Source organism: Nansenia antarctica (assembly GCF_963989245.1).
Source record: "Nansenia antarctica genome assembly, chromosome: 9".
NCBI classification, from domain to species: domain Eukaryota; kingdom Metazoa; phylum Chordata; class Actinopteri; order Argentiniformes; family Microstomatidae; genus Nansenia; species Nansenia antarctica.
The window spans coordinates 24081053-24101619 of NC_137679.1; the positions used below are offsets into that span (position 1 = coordinate 24081053).

Consider the following 20567-nt stretch of genomic DNA (forward strand, 5'->3'; position numbering starts at 1 on the left):
AACATCAGCATATCAATACACTGTTTACCAAGGGCTACAAATGCAGAATCTCTCCTAGACCTCATTGTTCATGTTAGTCCGTCTGCCCTCCCATGAAACAGTTTAATCCATGAATGTGATCTATTCCAGAGGGTCCACAGAGGACAGATGAACAGTTTGTGTGAACAGTCTTTGAAAAAATAAAAACAGATGGATGAATGCTGGCTGGTGTGTGTCTCCAGGGGAGAGGACGAGGCAAGGCTCTCCCTCTCTCCCTCCCTCACTGTGAGTCCTCAGGGAGTGTAAACAGAGAGAGCCTTAGAGAACGGGCTCCAAAGGAGCTCCGGCTCTCCCTCCGTCTCTCCACACCCCTCACTATTCCAGTCATCATGACATGCAGAGGGACAGAAGGAGGGCCGAACGTCGGCACATAGTCAGGGAGGGGCCCGGTGGTGGGCTTGGGCCTGTCCTTTACAGCAGGGAGCTGGGGCTCTCTGGGGGGGGGGTGGCGGTGTGTGTGGGGCTGTGGCGCATGGGCAGAATGTCGTAATGGCTGGGGATATGGCTGTTGCGGGGAAGGTCGTAGGGATTCTGGGAAAAACCAGTGGCCATTCCGTTGGGTCCCTGCAGAACACTCACTGTGGGCTCTGTGAGGGACAGTCAGGGAGGGAGGGAGAAAGTTAGGGGTTAGAGAACTGAGAGCGGTTCATCTCCCTGAGCCCCCCCACACAGACAGACGGTCCCCCTCTTTCCACACACTCACCGACATCATAAACGTTCCTGCTGGCCGTGGTGATGACAGTAGCGGTGCCACAGAAGGGCAGGTCGCGGTGGGCAGGGGACTTCATCTCCACATAGCTGCTCTCTGTGTGCTTGCAGGCCAGCCCTGGTGGGTCTCTGATGGTGGCGTAAGGGTTCTCACTATTCAGGGAGCAGGAACTGTTGCTGCACATGGTGCCCTTCATATAATCTGCACAGCATCCACAGGACAGGCTCAGCATCAACATACTGTCATATTACTCCAATGTTACACTCATACGCATGTGAGGAAAGGAACGGAGATGGTGTCGCAATGACAATGGACCTATCGCTAAGCCACGCCCTCTTTGAAAACTCGGACAAACAAACAACGCTTCACTGCAGGCCTCTTTACATTTTACATTTACATTTTTGGCATTTAGCAGACGCCTTATTCCAAAGCGACTTACAATCAATACATTTGAATACTAAGCATGTGAATCAGCAGTCCACCATTCGTTGCAGGAAGAGTAATCTAGCTCGGGCCCGGGGCCACTGATAGAAGGAAAAACCTTCTCCCTATTATCGCCTTCTACTAAAACTTTATTTTTTTTATTTTTTATTACTGGAGAAACTGAGAAACAGTACAAGGGGGGCAATAGAAGTTCTCAGGGACACAGTAGAGGGGAAAGCGGGTGTCTTTAGGAGACGTAGTGGTGAGGGTCAGAAGATGTCTCAGGAGGAGCAGTTAAGATGTAACCTGAAGAGATGGGTCTTCAGTCTACGACGGAAGATGGGTAGTGACTCTGCCGTTCTGACAGCCGTGGGGAGCTCATTCCACCAGCGGGGAGCCAGTGTTGTGAAGGGACGTGATCGGGCAGCGTCCTAACGATTCCCACCCGAGTTGGGGTAGACCACGCCCCGAGTTGGGGTAGACCACGCCAACTTCTGGAATATGTAGGGGTGTTCTCTGTATCTTGTTCTTCCGCCCCGCACGTCGTTCCGCAACCCCATTGGATTTTAGCTTGTGACGTAACACGGGGTGCACGATTAGATATAGGTTACCCATCTCTGTATGCAACTCGGCTGCGCTGAGTGTGCCTATTCTTGTGTGTCAGTGATTGTGTTTGTGTTTGAGAAAAAAAAGAAAAAAAACACCCCTACATATTCCAGAAGTTGGCGTGGTCTACCCCAACTCGGGTGGGAATCGCTAGGACGCGATCGGGCAGCCCGACTGCTGTGTAGAGGAGGTGGGGCCAGTCGGACAGCCGAGGTGGAGGAGCGGAGTGAGCGGGCAGGGGTTTGGGGGGTTACCAGTGGCGGCTGGCCGATAGAGGGCGCTGGGGCACCGCCCCCACCTTCACTTCCTAGTTGCGATTTGTAAACGTTTTTTTTTTTTAATAAACATTGTTTATTCACAAAATGCGGCTGATATTCTGTCGGCGCCTATCAGCATTCATTAAAAATCCTCCAATACAATAAACATTGTATCTGTGTGTGTGTAAAATTCACTGTTAAAATACATAGGGGGAGGAGTCGGGTCGCCGATCGAATGCAAGTCTATCGCAGGCCAAATACTTTTCGCTTACATGTGAGCTGTAGCAGCGCTCCAATTGGCTGTCTCTATTTCTCGGCCGGGGCGCAAAAAGTTGCGTCCTGAATATCCGGTTGTAATAGCAGACAATGCATTATGCTGAGGACTTCCGACTTCCGGGCTTCCGGACTTCCGGGCTTCCGGAGTATTTTAAATGAACATTCGTAATGTCTGTCTCTGATGTTCATGGTCAATTAAATCAGCCTATTTTGTGCAACTAATAATGTTCCCGCTAATGGGTTAACCGAGCAGCCTCGCACCTAACGTGCAAGCACCTAGCTTCGAACTATTCATAGCAATATGCCAGTGGCGTGCAGTCAGGTGAGGCAGGGTAGGCAGTGCCTCACCCAGGCATTTAAGAAAGAAAAATAATATCAGTCTTTTTAAAATATTTTTTTATTATTTTTTTATCTCAAAAATATATATTTTTAAAATGTATTTTACTCATTATTCTTAACTTTAATGTGTTAAAATGTTGTTAAAATTAAATAACATAAATTAAATAACATAAATTATGTATAATGTGTTGTTTTAAAAATATAATGCATGCCCTGGCACCAGGAGAGTTTGCTCCCAAAGCTAGCTGATTGCTGGCGAGAGGCTGAGGCAGTGCCTCTGTGCTATGCGAAGTGATAGACCAACGGTTTCGTAGGTTTGCGCATGCGTAGTCTGTTCTCACATTGTCTTCATTGATGGACGTTGAGGCACCGTGCAGGCTGCCTCTGACAGCATGATTGACAGTTTGCGTTTGGCTTGCCGTAGCGGCATTCCTCTACTGTTCGCGCCGCGGTTCTACATTTCCCCAGCTAACTTGAGATCAGCATCATGGATATCCAACAGTTAAAAAGATTTTCAACCTTCAGTTTTGAGCAAAAAACGAAATGTGATTGAAAATGGGAGGGCAACACCTGACCTATCTCAATTAACCCAAAGGAAGGGACAGAAGATTGTACGAACATTTCAAACGGAATGGTACAAAAAAAAGGACTGGCTGTGTGGATGTAGCCAGGCTAACAAGCTGTTCTGCTTCCCTTGCCTATACTGTTCTGGTCTAGCGACAGCGTGTGGGTGAAAGGGGGCTACTGTAACCTGAACAATTTTCCAAGAGCTTTAGAGAAGCATGAAAAATCCATAGCCCACATCCACTCTCAGATGGCATTGGAAACTTTTGGCAAAAGTCGCATAGACATGGCCCTGGATGAGCAGCACCGGCTGCATGTTACTGCACACAACGCAAAGGTAAAGGAGAACAGGGAAATCTTGAAAAGCCTAATTGATGCAACATGCTACCTTGCTAAACAAGAATGAGCATTTCGGGGGAACGACGAGAGCAGTAGCTCCATCAATCGTGGGAATTATGTCGAACTTTTACATTTGATGGCAGAAAAGGATGAGAAATTAGCCGCACATTTGCCTACGCATGTTACACATGCTTAAGATAATGTAGGCTATTGCGTGCCGGTTCAAATGCTGTAAATCCTGTGTTGTTGATGCAGGTGAATTTATATTGTCATTGAGCTGTTTTGCGTGCTGCTGTAAATCCTGTTGAGATGCAGGTGAATGTAGGCAATGCCATACAGGCTGTTGCGCTACGCTATGTGTAGTTATGAGATAACAATACATGACATTTTTGACCAGCTATTTGATAGTATAGTATATATGGGCTATGTGATTGACTTTATAGTATAGTATATTAGCCTACATTACATTACAGTCATTTAGCCGACGCTTTTATTCAAAGCAAGTTAAAGCGACTTACAATAATTGCATTTAACGTAGGAGTGTACTGCTTTTTTAAGGCAAAATGAAGAATAGCAAACTAAAAATACAGTATAGCAATATAGCAATAGCATAGAGAAGAATAGCAAACTAACAATACAATAGGTGCTTAACAGGGAGGATTCTGGTAGTAGGCCTACTTCTTGAAGAAGTGAGTTTTGAGCCTGCGTTAAAAGATATAAGGGCTATTGATTGCCTTTATAGTATGCGCTATGCCATTTGAAGTCTGGCTGCTGCGTTAATCGCATGATTATCTATTGCCTCTAAAATCACCACGAACAGAACGGCGGAGGTACGGGTAAACAGGGCTCATGTTGGTGTCATCAAAGGTAAGAGCTGTTTTTCTTTAACTCGATAGCATTACCTTGCTGTTGTTGTTTACCGAATGCTCCATCTGACTGTCACACTGTGATTGTACTTGTGTAAACAGTTAATGAGTAACTTTAGCCGGTTTTGTGCGTGTCCTCTCATAGGCCTACTTCAGTGGTGTAGTCTAGTTTTTTACTGTGATTTTTCCCTCCCAGCCTCATATCGTTCATAAACATACATCTGCGCTCCCTGTCTAACGTTATATATATATATATATATATATATATATATATATATATATATATATATATATATATATATATAACATGACATGTTATAAGGCTGATCTGTGCATGATATTGCTGCATTCTGACATATTCCATGTCGCATCTCCCCCCTTTGATGGTATACGAGCCCGCCTTCATACCAGTGTATCGTTCGTGGCTCGTTCGCCAGACAGCGCCAACGTTCGGAGGTTTCGGCACGCGAACGCGAACCAGCGTTCGGAACTGCCGGTGTGTAAGCCCTAGCGACTGACTGACCGACCGTGACTGAATGACATTCAATCAGTGGTGTGCCGTCAGGGCCAGCAAGGCCTTCTCTGCTGGCCTAAACATCATCAGAATATACATTTTATTTTAATATATATTTTCCACAAATATGTATTAATGATTCCCCATAGTCTATTCTCTTCATTTCATAGCTTTCCTCTTGGTTGCGCTGCTTCCAGTCTCCGATTGAGATTTGGAGGGCTGGCCTTTATGTTAGAGCTTTTATCCAATCAAAATGTGTTGCTAGGGGGCTCAAAAATCTGCCCGCCTTCACATTAAACGCTGCTGCGGTTTCGACCTGTAACTTAACATTGGAACGAGAAAACCTGTGGCGTTCCTAGTAAACCTACGTAGATGCGAGCAAAAGCAACAACGGCGCCTTCTGTAAGGCTCAATGATGTCAGCACCCAGCACGTCTTTTGATTGGATACGCACTATTGCTACGCACTATTGCTACGCACTATTGATATTCACTATTGAGATGCGGAACTATGCCGGTAGATGTGAAACTTTTGAAAGTGCCAGGGAAACGGAGCGCCACAACGAAAGCTTTCGTTGACTGATCGATAATACTGATCGATTGTGTCCTGTTTTTGGGTAAACAATAACTTTCATTTAGGGGACACAATGAAAGCGCCAAGTCCACAAACAGAGGAAACTACGTTGAGCTTCTTTCTTTTCTGGCTGAAAACAACCCAGATTTACATTACCACCTGTCCACAAACAAAGTGTTTACTGGGACGTCAGGCAAAATACAAAACGACCTGATTTTTGCTATTGCTGAAGTGATGGAAGAAGAGATCAAAATGGAGATTAAAAAGGCACCCTTTGTCGCTATTATGGTGGACGAGACGACAGACGTGGGTAATGTAGCGATCTTAAAGATGTTAGTTTAACACTCTTCATTGTAAATGCGGATTTATTGATTAAAAATGCTTCGGAAATATTAATATAACTCTGTTGTACTTGTCTGACTATGTTAAGGTGATGCAACGCCCGGTTATACTGTGTTTCTGTCTAGTTTCTAGAGCCATGGCGTCATAACGATGGTATTAAGAGGTAGAATAATTCAGGTAGGAAATAGGAATGTGTCGGACATCACTGAAGGCCTAGGTGTGAAATGCACCGCCCGCCACTGCATTCAATGACTTACAATGGTGGAGGTTGGCAGATTTCTGATTTCTGATTTACCACAGCAAGTAATAGACATGTTTGTTTTAAAGAATATTTAGTCTAGAAGCTTTTCATCATCAGATATCAGAGAGTTTTCTGCCTGTCATGGCTTTTGCTGTGACACAATTTCTAATTTGGGGCGTGGCTTAGCAATAGGTCCATTGCAAAGTCTCTGTGTCTAGAGTAGTTCTACCAACTAGGGCCATGCTGGAGATCTGTCAGGACAGATGAATAATGCTTACAGCCTAATCAGAGGGGAGTGGGGAAGAGAGTCAGTGGAAAACTCATCCCATCAATAACAGTCCCATTGTTTTAATAAGAGGTCTCATTAGAGGCAGAGATCATATCCTCTACAGCCACACACATTCACCAGGGGCTGCTCTCCTGCTCTAGGTGGGAAACCAGCTGACATATTGGGCACTGGACCAGAGAGAGTCATTAAATGAAAATTGTGTGTGTGTCGGTCTAAAGATGATCCTATCTAAAGAAAAAGGAAGGAAGAACGAGGTTCACATAAATCATTGGATAGGAGACAAGGTTAGAGGAGGGATCTCTGTGTGAGACCAGCTGGTGAAATAGATACGGACTGATCTGCAAAGATGGATATGTTATTGATGGTGAGGAGTCATACACACACACACACACACACACACACACACACACACACACACACACACACACACACACACACCTGAGTGATATGATGTGTTTATAAGATGTTTACCTTTTCTGGAAGCTCTCTGTGTCTGACCGTCCCCCTGTTGAACATCTGTAACAGCAGACAAGCATGACATCACAATCCCATCTCCTTACACCGTTTTACACAGGCTATTTGGACTGCTTTTTTAGTGCAAAGAAAATGCATAAAATTACAACAAACAATGTTTCTCAATAGCGTAATGTACACTCACCAAACACTTTATTAGGAACACCTGTACACCTTCTCATTTATTCAGGTGGTGTAATGGTGTGGGGAATATTTTCTTGGCACACTTTGGGCCTGTTAATACCAATCAATCATTGCTTGTGAATGCCACAGCCTATTTGAGTATTGTTGCTGACCATGTGCATCCCTTCATGGCCACAATGTACCCATCTTCTAATACCACTACCGCTACCTCCAGCATGATAATGACCATGTCACAAAGCATAAGTCGTCTCAAACTGGTTTCATGAACATGACAATGAGTTCAGTGTTCTTCAGTGGCCTTCCCAGTCACCGGATCTGAATCCAATAGAACACCTTTGGGAAGTGGTACAACAGGAGATCCACAGCTTGAAAGTGCATCTGAACAATCTGCAGGAATTGCGTTATGCAATCATGTCATCATGGACCAGAATCTCAAAGGAATGTTCCCAACATCTTGTGGAATCAATGCCGCTAAGAATTGAGGCTGTTTTGAGAGCAAAGGGATGCCCTACCCAGTATTAGTATAGTGTTCCTAATTAAGTGTTCAGTGAGTGTATGTTGCTCAATGAAGACAATATACAGTAAGCTGCCTCTGTGTCTTACAATCTTTGTCTCCTCATACCTCCAGGGTTACCAGTGTCCTCTCCTTCACAGTATTAACACGTTCAAATAACTTAAAATGATCATATGATCATGCCATAGAGCAACAAAACAAATGAATGGCCTTTTGCAGCGGTATTGACCTTTTATGACATTTGCCAACCATACTGCTTCACTTCATGAAATGGGTTACAGTAAATATTGGAATACACATCCTTAACATACTGGACTATAGTTCATTCACTGACTGAACCAGCCTGCTGCATATAATTGAGTTAGTGTACTTACAAAATCCAATCTAGAGAATGAAGACAAATGTGCAGACCTTCAAGGCGACGTCAATAACATTGACCACAACAGAAGAAAACCTGAGCAGGAATTCGTGCCAACGATAAAGCCTTGGTATTTGCATGGCCTCATGTCCCCTGTGCTGTTTCCACAGCACAGCGATAGTGATAATGTTATCAGTACATTGTGGCCTACCTCTTTGTTAATCCTCTCCATAGCATAGACAGAGCATTGGCAGAATACCATTTGATGAATGCAAAGTTTGACACATCACTATTTGAATCACACATAGTAGTCTTACAGTCATACGATGGAGAAAAGGTACACTATTAGTCCCTTAAAGTGTAACAGTAAGGGGTGCAGTGCCTGTTAACTAATTTAGTGCCGAGGGTGTATAAAGTCGTCCAAATTGTCAACATTCTAGAGTGCCTAGGGTGACTCTTTTCACCAAAATGCATAGATGATGATCCTTCATTTTGTAGCCAATCAAAGTACTGTTGCTAGGTAAATACCACATTAAACACATGGCACTCTAGGTGGTGAGTGTTATGGAATTCTTTGGCAGTTAGTGAGTTAAAGCCCATGTCAGCCATGATGGTGGGAGGGGCCACAGCAGGAAGTGAGGGAGCACCATTGAGGTCAGAATGAGCCACCTTCACCTCAGCTACATCCCTCTCTGAACCACACACACACCTTATCAAAACCACAGCCCAAGATAGCAAGATACTATATCACAGTCTGGGGCCAGCAGCAGGGAAAACCTCCCTAGCAGTTTAGAACAATGCAAAGGCAATTGACCTCTGTTGTAGTTGTTGTAGTTGTTGTTGTTGTTGTTCTTGTAGTTGTTGTTTGAATACAGAGTACATGTTTTATTATGAATTACTCTTATTATGAATTATGAATTATTATTATTATTAGTAATACACATTTATTTAGGCAGGGTGTCCCTCATTGAACAATCAAAAGTATATTCAAAATTACTAACAATTACAACAACAATTTACACAATATAATCAATTCAAACACTTACATTCCTTGGATGACACATCCTTTATCAAAGTCTTAAATTGACCGATTGTCATACAGTAACAGTAAGGGGTGCAGTCACCCTGTTAACTGAAATAGTGCCGAGGGTGAATAAAGTCGCCCAAATTGTCAACATTAAGAGTGCCATGGGTGACTTTATTCATCAAAAGTGGTGAATGTTCTGGAATTCTTTGGCAGTGAGTGAGTTAAAGCCCATGTCAGCCATGATGGTGGGAGGGGCCACAGCAGGAAGTGAGGGAGCACCATTGAGGTCAGAATGAGCCACCTTCACCTCAGCGCTACATCCCTCTCTGAACCACACACACACCTTATCAAAACCACAGCCCAAGATAGCAAGATACTATATCACAGTCTGGGGCCAGCAGCAGGGAAACCCTCCCTAGCAGTTTGGAGCAATGCAAAGGCAATTGTCCTCAGTAGTAGTAGTACATGTTTGTATTATTATGAATTACCATTATTATGAATTATGAAACCTTTATTTAGCCAGGGTGTCCCACATGGAACAATCAAAACATGCTACATTCAAAATTGCAAACAATTACAACAATTTACGCAATATAATAAATTAAAACACGTACATTCCTCGGATGACAGATCCTTTTTCAAGGTCTTAAATTGACCGATTGACACAATATCATCTAATTTGAGTGGATTTTGAAGGTCTGTCTTGAAGCCAAAGACTCCCAAACCACAGACTGATATCAGAGACAATGGTGGGTGCGTAAACTATCCCTGGAGATGAGCCTCAGAGCAGAATGATAAACGCTTTGAGAACTAACGCTGCTATGTGCATGTCAATTGTGTCAGGAGGAAGGGAGGAAGGTCGCCTGGACAATTATCAAAAGTGAAGCACACTTATTTCTGTAAAAACAAACTCTCAAACTCTTGATTCTCTTGTCCGCATTCAGAACCAGTGATTTTTTGAATAGAATCAAAACCTTGCTGAATAACAAGAATAGCCTGCTGAACTGAGAGGGCACAGCATGCCATAATTTGAAAATCAAGTCGTGCCTCTAAAACAGATAACTCCCCTCTAATATTGTCTCTTTACCAACTCAGACTGGTACCAGCTCAAGCTTGTTTGGTCTGTGTCTTGAACAAGGAATCAGATTATGATAAGAGAGAATGGGAGTAGTGGGAGTTACCTTTCTTTCGGGCCAGTATCCTTACTCCTTCACTTTCTTGTACAGTGATCTTTGTGCTAGTCACTGGAGTTACTCACACACATGAGAAATCTAATTATATACGCCCAGTCATTATTTGCACACAACAGGATGGCTGTGTCCTGGGTGATGTTAATATATCTAATTAATGTTTATGAGAAATGACATTAACAAAGTGCAGGCGTGCAAAATAGATACAGTATGTGATGTTTCGAGGTTTAAACCAGGCAGGAAGATGAGACTGACCTAGGTCATTGAGGTTGCAGTAGGCCCTCCATTCTGAACCGTTTCTGCCGCCTTTGAGGGTGTTTGACTTACAAAGGAAAAAACAAACATTAGCTTCTGTAAATGTGAAACATGCATAGCATAGCATAGAGGATACTAATTGCTGTTTTTTCTGTATGTTATTAACTGTATGCTACTGTTATTATGCTGTGCCTGTACGCATGTTTTATTTTTTTACTTAATCATGTATTGTGTGTATTGACTGTGTCTACTTAACTGGAGGGGTGATGGTTGTCTTGTTTTGTGTATACAGATTGAGAGATGGCCATACCTTCAGAGTAAGAGTGCCATCCAGGTTGTTGGTGATGGAAGAGGCAGCGTTACACTGGGCCACGGTGTGGTAGCTGGGGTTGGAGAAGCACTGACCACTGCTACTCTGGCTCTGAGAGATGTCCACGGTGGTGGGCTGCATTGCTACCGTACTGCCACACTCTGAGGGAGTGTTATTGTTATTATTGTCATTATTATTATCATTATTATTATCAATAATAATAATAACAACAATATTTATATTATATTAATTTATGTATTAATATTTATATATTATATATATATAAATTGATAATAATAATATATTAATTCATTAATATTATATTAATATTGTTGATAACAACAACAACAACAATAATAATAATAATAATATTCATATTTCAATCAAGGGCCTCACTTTCATCCACTTAAAGGAGATAACACAGATAACCATGCACACACATACAGTATTATAAGGACCTATTCATTTCATTTCACTCAGTGGTAGTTAAAGTAGTAGTTAGTGGTAGTTGTGGGTTAAAACATTTACAATGCTGACATTAGGTATGTCATGTCTGTCATGAAGAGAACCTGTTTGTCTTTCGGGACGAATTATGCTGGTGGCTGAAACATGACATCAGTTAATAGGTCGGTTGTGGGTGGCTGCTGCTGATGGAGGGAATGATTGGTAGTAAGGATTGGTCCCAGCTTTGTATCTACTGCAGTGCTCCTGGTGGTCAAATTCAACTACTGCAAATGACGGGTCTGTGTGGTAAAACCAATGAAGTCAATATTCGTTTACGTTCAGTGGCTAGAACATAACATCCAAATGACTATCGGGTAGCCCAGTACAGTGTACAGTAAGGATTATGCAGGGTTATGTTTTTTTTGTTTAGTAGCCAGTAAGAAAAACAAACACACACTGCAAACCTAGGGATCCAATGATGTCTCAATCATTGAACAGGCTTGGAAGAGTCAAGATGAAAACCTCTCTCAATGGCTCTTAGTACCATGTATGATGATGAGGAAACAGTATGGGTGCCGTGCTTTTACTGTTGTAGCTCCAAAGGGTGGCCGTGCTTTTACTGTTGTAGCTCCAAAGGGTGGCCGTGCTTTCACTGTTGTAGCTCCAACATTATGGAATCGCCTCCCCCTCACTGTCAGGTTAGCTAGGTCTGTACCACTTTTTAAAAAACGTTTAAAAACCCCCCACTTATATTGGATGGCATTTTTATAAGTTGTTTTCTCTTTTTACTTCTGATATCTGTATTGATTTGATCATTTTATCATTTTCATTGCTTTTGTGAAGTGCTTGTTTACATTTTATGAATTCTATTTTATTTGTTGGCTGTTTACTTGCTGTGTTATGCTGTATACTACCAAATGTACTGTGAAGCACTTTGTGACTGCTGTCTTGATAAGTGCTATACAAATAAATAAAAGTAGAAGTAAAGTAAAGTATGATGGTTTAAAACGAAACAGCATGGCCCAGTCGTCCAGTGGTCAGAGTTGAGACACGCAGAGTGAGAGGCTACTCCGGTAGGACAGAGAGGCAGCTCACCTGAGAGGGAGTAATCAGTGTTGGTGATGCGTAGGGCGGGTGTGTAGGAGACACTGGGCTGCATGTCGTGGCCTTTCTCCCTCTGCCTCTGTCTGTACCACACAAACAGGCTGAGCATGGCCATGATGATGAGGAGGAGGAAGATGATGCCCATCACAGCCCCTGCAGACTGTTTCTCGGAACCACGTGCCGGGCTGATCTTAGTGTAGGGGTTCAGCTCCTCCATCATCAGAGCCGCTACAGCACACACACACACACAGGCGCACACACACACACACACACACACACACACACACACACGCACACACACACACAGCATTAAGTACTGAAGGAGTGGTAGCACACATTATGACACTGCTCGGTACTGGGTGAGAGAGGTATACAGCTACTCACTCTGCTCACAGCTGGTCCCAATGAAGCCTGTTCGACAAGCACACTGACCAGTCGTGTGTGTGTGTGTGTGTGTCTGTGTGTGTGTGTGTGTGTGTGTGTGAGGAATGTGTGTGTGTGTGTGTGTGTGTGTGTGTGTGAGGAATGTGTGTGTGTGTGTGTGTGAGAGAGAGAGAGAGAGAGAGAGAGAGAGAGAGAGAGAGAGAGAGAGATTGTATTCCTGCTCTCACCCTGGTCACAGCGGATGCCTTTGTATCCAGGACTGCAGTAGCAGGTTCCAGTCACATAGTCACAAGTGGCGTTGTTCATGCACTCACACAACTGCTGGCACCCATAGCCAAAGGTACCTGGAGGACATTCTGCATAATAAAGGAGGAAAACATTACGCACACATATGAGCGAGCACACACACAACGCATGCACGCATGCATGCATGCACGCACACACACACACACACACACACACACACACACACACACACACAGCATTAAGTACTGAAGGAGTGGTAGCACACATTATGACACTGCTCGGTACTGGGTGAGAGAGGTATACAGCTACTCACTCTGCTCACAGCTGGTCCCAATGAAGCCTGTTCGACAAGCACACTGACCAGTCATGTGATCACAGTCGGCTCCGTTCTGACAGCGGCACACCTCAGCACAGTCCCTGCCATAGAACCCTGATGGACAGCCTGGGGGAGGGAGAGAGAGAGGGGGGGGGAGAGAAAGGAAGAGAGAGAGAGAGAGAGTCAGATGGTTGGGAAACACAAGGCCAAGACAGAAAAACACATAATGAGAACAATATGCATTATTATGTATCAGAACACTGGCCAAAACACTCACTGTAATGCACACATCACAACACTAGGAGGGACTTCAAAGCATAGGACATAATCGAAAAATGGTGGAGCAAGACTGTTTTCATGCAACCCATCAAGAGCACTTCACCACACAAGAGATCGGACCATAACAAAGAGCACAAACACAACAGGCCACATAAACAATGTAAAGTAAGCGTTTAAGTATTGAATATTCAAAGACAAAGAGATCAAAACAGACTGTAGAGACTGTGAAGTATCTAACGCATAACAACAAGCGAATGCATTGGAGAACGGTTACACACCACACAACAGCCCGGTATTTATTCCAAATCAAAACTTAATAATCCTTCAAATGGAATGGAATACGATAGGCAGTGGTATCAACATCAGTAACATGTTAATAACCCATCTCATTCCTGCATGAATGACTGGAATGCCTGTATGTAGTAATAATGTATTCATTATGTAGTACTGTACGTATTACTCATGAGGGTCCTAAAATGGCCTTTATTGTTCGATTTTGTGTTGTTGGATGGTCAACACACTATTGACCATAAGACCATTCAATGTTTTCCTCGTGTGATATTTGTCTCCCACAACCACTGTAGAGCCTTATTGGTCGGCAGTTACAATAAGGATTGGCAAAGAAATGTGTCTAAGTGTTATTAATAACAAAGCTTATACTGTATGATTAATAATCTGACTCCAAGTCATTTAATGTACACTATGTGCAAAGAATTGTTGAGTTTGGGTTGACTAGAGCAAGAATTCTCCCTTCTCACTACTGGTTTGCTATGCTGCTATGAAAAGCGTCATCTGCTGCAGTTTCGTGGAATGCCAGCAGATGTCACTGTGTGTCTATATGAGCTGGGTGTGAGGGACTCACGCTGTGTGCAGTAGAGACCGGTCCAGCCGGGGCTGCACCTGCACTCCCCATCGTAGGCACTGCACTGGGCTCCGTTGTGACAGTTACACGAGTTGAGGCAGTCAGGGCCCCAATACCCAGAGGGACAGGCTGCAGACGCCAGAGACACAGTCAAGTGGAGGGACACACACTCCTAACATATACACACACACTCACATCCACACACACACACACACACACACACACACACACACACACACACACACACACACACCTATACCAGACACTGTAAACATTGGATTAAGTGGGGTGACTTAACTGACTTAATCATTCTATATAAAACTACACATGAGAGGAGTCCGCTAATTACTTAACAAGATTGAATTTTCCCTGGGATGGAAGTTCAAAACTGTGATTCAAATCTTTGCCCTTTGTCACAATTAGTCATACAGTATAGCATCTATAGCATGTGTGTTGCTCGGTCATCAAAGGGATATGTTTCTGTTCCGATCATGAGCACTTGTGGGCCATTCTTGGAATCTACTGTATATATGTTCATGACAATGATTTGTGAGGTGAAGACATAAGGTCAATGTATGAGAAAGATGAGAAGAGATGGAGACAAGGGAGCCTGGGAATGAAGGAGCAGAGGAGAGAGACAGAGAGAAAGAAGAGACAGAGAGAGTGAAACATACCCTGAGAGCAGTCTTCTCCAATCCAGCCTGGGAAGCACTGGCAGGAGCCATCGATTGGGTTGCAGGTGCCATTGTTAGTGCAGAGGCAGATCTCAGAACAGCCCTTCCCATATCTGCCACTGTAACACACTGAGAATGCACAGGTCATTAGCAGGGGAGACCGTGGGCATGTTTTGCAATGATCTCTATTACTCAGAGACCACTGAATGTAGACCAGTCTTTTCTTTTGATGTAAGAAACTAACAGCTGTCTACTAATCATTCACACTGTGTATTATGTCTCTATAGAGGATACTTGGACAGCAGTATTGATTTTAATTTATTTGCAACCATGGCCAAAAGTATTGTTTTTGATTATTGTATATTAAAGCTCAGGATCCTATTAAAAACATACAGGTAGTCGGAAAAGTTACATTTACCACTCCAAAATAAAGTTTCCTAATAAAACCTGCATATGAGATATTTGACTGCATTTTTCATGCGGGGAGAAAATCTAACTTTTCCTCTACTGAGTGAATTTCATCTCTCTATTTTGTTTCTGAAAACAGAGGTATTGCAAAAGCAGGGTATTGCATTTGACCCCAGTCTGCCCTACATGGCCATGCCACTGTAACAACACACTTCTTCTACACTTACAGCACATCCAAAGAAAGAGAGACAGAGAGAGACAGACAGATACAGGCAGATAGACAGACAGACAGGCACACACACACACGCACGCACGCACGCACGCACGCACGCACGCACGCACGCACGCACGCACGCACGCACACACACACACACACACACACACACACACACACACACACACACACCATACACACACCATACACAAACACACAAACACACAAAATGACACAAAATGACAAGGGCGGCCAACATCAACATATACATGTGGTCAGGCATGGACAATTGACAAAAAAATAAATGTTTAAGGCCATCTTGTGTTCTCTAAGGAATCAGAGGAGATGTGTTCACTGGAAAGGGGGAGTTAATCAGTACCTCCAATTATACATCTGCCCTACTTCTATTCGGCACGGAATAGAATGACTGATGTGCCACAGAATTAAAATAGACCTTGTGTACATTTTTTATAAAATTAATATTTCAATGCGCTCTGACACTCTCCTCAATTAAAGATTTCATTTTAGATTAAACCTCTATCATGCTTTCTTCCTAGAACTGTGTGACAAATTCAATCAGGTTGCAACTCTGCACCACCACCAAAGACAAGCGGCAGCTGAATCAGCCTAGAAACCAAGGCCTCCGAGTTGTTATATAAGAACACTGGAGATCAGATATGGGAGGGGGATGGACTGCCTTTGAGAACGTTGAGTCTAAATCATTTTGATATGGACTTCATTTTAATGATTAAATATCAACTGTTTTTCCCCATTGGTGAGTGTTCTTTCAAGCTCCTCGGAGGAGGTTTCTTATTAGGCTGTGAGGCAGACTCCCCCATGCTGGTTTTGGGGATCCAGGGCCCAGATCACTGGGAGAGCTTCATTAGGCTGAGGCTAACTGTGCTGGACTGACGAGGACAACTGATGACACCAACAGGGATTAACATGAGGAGATATCCTAGCGACATGTGTGAGCTGAGCGTGCTACCTCTCCCCAGGGGCCTGACTGCACTCCAGTAATTACAGTCCGGACACTAGAACAGTGGCTCTTCTCTTGTTCTCTTTTCGTTTAGCTAACATATTAAACTTTTAGGAGACAGCTTCTCAAAGTCATGAAAGAGAATTCTATACATGCCTGCTGTTCTCTAATTCATAAAAAGACTAGTAAATTATTATAAGAAGTAATGTCTACAGTAGATTTGCATTTGGAAGTCTCTCTTCGGATGAGGATGAAGTGAAAGTTCCAGGTTCAGGGACTGCAAGCCAGAGGCATGTTTTAATGACCAGATATACTCTGTGGGTGTACTCTATGAGTATATATTTAATATTTACCTGTCATTATTTACCTACATAAATATTTACCACTCTAACTTTGGGTCCAACATTTTGTCTTGGAAGAGAAATTTGAATCCTTTTCCAAACTCAAAAATAGAGTCAGCTACATGGGAGTTCAGTTTCAAATATTATCTTGTAAATCTAACTAAATAAATTGAATAAATTGAACTTAAATCTAGGTCATCATTTCACTGGCCTAAAGCAGAGAGCTCTTGTAGTTCATAGGGTATTGGAATAAAGGAATTTCAATAGCACCTGTATGCAGACATTTTCTCATGCTCTGTGCTCGATAATGTCAGCCCTAAAGCACTTCATATCTATTCAAATACAAGCATAGAATATGAACAAACGTACATTCTAAGTGAAACTGTCTTTACAGTGCCAGTTCAGCCACTTGCATTCAGTTTTCAATTGACTGCATTGAAAGGGAGGATGCCAATATTTACTCAAAACATTAGTTGTTTATATGTTTACTCTCTCAAAAACATATGCCCAGCAATATTCAGATTTGCAATGAAGGTTGTTTGTCAGTGAATAACTCATTATGTCAATTATCTGCAGCAGAAAGGCAGAGTGGAGGCAGCAGCTCATTCAACGCACTTCTTACAAATTTATGTGAAACATTACTACATTTACATTTACATTACTAAACTCGTTGCCTGTTCTTTCTTAGAACTTCTCTGAGACACAATTAAATATTCAGTATAATATTCTGGAACAACCCGGCAAAATATTTTTGTGAGGTGTAACAATAACTTTCCCTCAATGCAGCCAGCCAGGGTATTACGTATTATTTTACCCTGTAATCTTGTGGATTTGTTGTTTTCGTTATTCAATAATAGACACACTCACAAAAAATCATTGACGATTCAAAACAAAACGATTTCTCTTTGAATGCCCTGATCAGTCCTGATGTTCCAAATTGGCCATTTGAGGTACCGGTAATTCCTACAACTCCCAAGATTCCCCTCTCCCTCCCATGCAAGGTCCTTGTGTTGAACAGAGTGAGAGCTATCGTGTCCTGCTCTCTGGGAACCACTGGATAGTAGAGCAGGGTCAGAGTGCATAAACTCTCGCTCTCACTCTCACTCTGACATCTTTTAACATGGTATGAGACTTTCTTAGGAAGTAAACACAGACCTCGCATTTCAATAGCTAAGATGCAGCTGCGTGTGAAATGATGATAGTTCGAGACAGTATGCATCCTGGATTGACTAGAAATACACTTGAAAATGAATTTTGGGTAAACTTCCCCTTTAAGCTGCTGTCGAAACATGGGGTCATACAGTCAAACATCCAGTCTAACTATGTCTTACCTTGATCCATGGATGTGTTCACAGGCAATTATAATGGGGCAATGGGGAAGGACTGAGAGGTAGTAAATGGATCCAGAAGGAGGGCTACTTGCCTTGGTTGCATAGAGAGCCGGAGAAGCCGGACAGGCACTCACAATAACCCGTAATGTGGTGGCACGGGCCGGTGCTGTGCACACACTGTGGGCATGATTGGCTACAGCGGTGCCCATAGAACCCAGGAGAGCAGACTGGCACAGAAACAGCATGGGAGAGAAGAGGAGAGGAAGAAGAAGATGAAACATGAAGAAATAATGAAGAGGAATCAAGGGAGGTGGAATAGAAGAGGAGGGACGGAGCAAGAGGGTAAAGAAAAGAGAAAATATCATTAACTCCAATCATTCCTGTCCTTTATGTCATCTGAAATAGAATAGCGATCTCGTGGGGAGAATCAAGAAAGGCAGTCTTATATAAATTCTACTGTAAGTCAGCATCTTACTAATCTTTAATCTTTAAATAATAATGTCATAAATTGTAAATTTCCAAGTGGAAAGCACATTTCCAACCTCCCTGTCAATGAATTAATGTATGCGTATGAATGGTAGAGATACTGTATATTCTATACTCTTTTAGAAGCAAGTATAGCATGAATGCATTCAAATGTGTCTAGTACAGTATACTACAGATACGTATCCTGTAAATGGTTCAGACATTCTGTTGTCAAAGTGATGCTATGGGATAATTTGATCATTTGTTTCAGCCTACAGTTCTAAAGATAGAGATAATGGCCAAAAATGGGTCCTTGTTGCGTTCCCACAGTGTGGTGCGTATGCTCATGGATTTCATGCAGCCCAATGCTACAGGCACTCTATACAAAATTAAAGTGAAACTTAACAGTAGTGCTGGTTCAAAAGTTGGCGCAGATAAACTAAGGATTCTGTGGCTGAATGAGGTAAGACATGGCACCTTTCCACTGTCACTTTTGGCACCGATGCTTGGCCCAAAGTGCTTGGTGCTTGGCCTCACACTTTTGTGTCTCCATCTCTGAGAACAGCCCAAAAAAGTCTGAATACCCTGAACTGGAACTGTGGAAACACAACGCACCAACAAAGGTCTGGAGTGGGAACCCATCTCTAATGGAAAAGCGCCAACAGTGATTCAATTCATAGATTATATTTGTACAAACTATACATTGTGCATCCAGATCCAAGACGAGAGGTTTAATAAATTCAAAAATAGCTGTGATATCCTGTTCTCTTTAATCAATGTACTCAGACTGTACTGACACATACTGCAGTGCTAGGGCAGTCCTTTACCCACTAAATCAAAGTATGTTAAATATAAAGCTGAGCTGCATTGGCTGTTTGCCCTTAGTCTATGCAGTGAGACAATGTTATGTTGGTAGATGTTCTTACCATGTTGGGCCTTAGTAATTATGATAATTAACTGATTGGTGAGCAGTGTGGGAGAGATTAATTAACCCCCCCCCCCCCCCCCACACACACACACACACACACACACACACCTTTTTTGTCTCTCTCTTAAATTCCACTTAAGCTGATGTTTACAGATTTGGCCTCTGAAGCCCCCAATCAGTGAGCTCATCACTTGAGCACAGCATCAGAGAGACCCCACTCAAAGGCAGAGCACACACTCCCCGTGAGCATGTCCTCCCTGGGACTGATGATGAGCCTCAGGCGACGGCTGTGAACCCCATGGGAGAGAGAGACGGTGGGGCGAGCAGGAGTGGAGACACTGTGATTAAGTGAGGGCTGTGATAAAGGGTTTACTCTCAGACATTTATGACCAACTGAGTGCTTCTCTTGACAATTCTCCACAGAGCATAGGAAGGTCAGTACCGTGATGGAGCCATGCCACTGTTCTATCCAATATAAGAATGGGTTTTATATGTGTGTCGGGGAAAGGAAATGTGACTGACAAGGTGAGTCAGGAGGGGGTCTCACTTCTCTTGCAGGACGTCCCGCGGTATCCAGGCGCACACACACATGTGCCGTCCTCGGGTGAGCAGGAGCCTCCGTTCTGACAGGAGCAGGTGACTGAGCAGTTGGGTCCCCAGAAGCCTTGGGGACACACATTGTCACAGTGGATTCCTGTGGGCACATCACAATGAGGTACATCACACTGAGGAGTCACACAGAGATTAATAGAAACATCCCAAGCATGTATGAATGAAAAGAAAAACATCAAGTCACACAGTATAAAAATACCAAAATACACAATCAATAGGGAAGCCTATTATTCTATTTTGCACCACTGGGATCTGCACAGGCCAATGTGGCGAACGTTTAGTTCTTTAGTTCT

At 43.1% G+C, this 20567-nt stretch overlaps 1 protein-coding gene across 1 annotated transcript in view; it reads right to left on the reverse strand.

The window, feature by feature from the left end:
• Positions 1-450: 450 nt before the first annotated feature.
• megf11 (multiple EGF-like-domains 11) overlaps positions 451-20567 on the reverse strand; it is a gene marked incomplete at both ends in the record, with an annotated part of 80365 nt that continues 60248 nt past the window's right edge. The window contains 12 exons of the mRNA XM_080539048.1: positions 451-626; positions 743-949; positions 6848-6892; positions 10378-10444; positions 10688-10848; positions 12227-12463; positions 12847-12975; positions 13179-13307; positions 14323-14451; positions 14997-15125; positions 18362-18496; positions 20210-20356. Coding sequence (XP_080395174.1) covers positions 451-626; positions 743-949; positions 6848-6892; positions 10378-10444; positions 10688-10848; positions 12227-12463; positions 12847-12975; positions 13179-13307; positions 14323-14451; positions 14997-15125; positions 18362-18496; positions 20210-20356 — 1691 coding nt within the window. The remainder of the gene's footprint in view (positions 627-742; positions 950-6847; positions 6893-10377; positions 10445-10687; positions 10849-12226; positions 12464-12846; positions 12976-13178; positions 13308-14322; positions 14452-14996; positions 15126-18361; positions 18497-20209; positions 20357-20567) is intronic.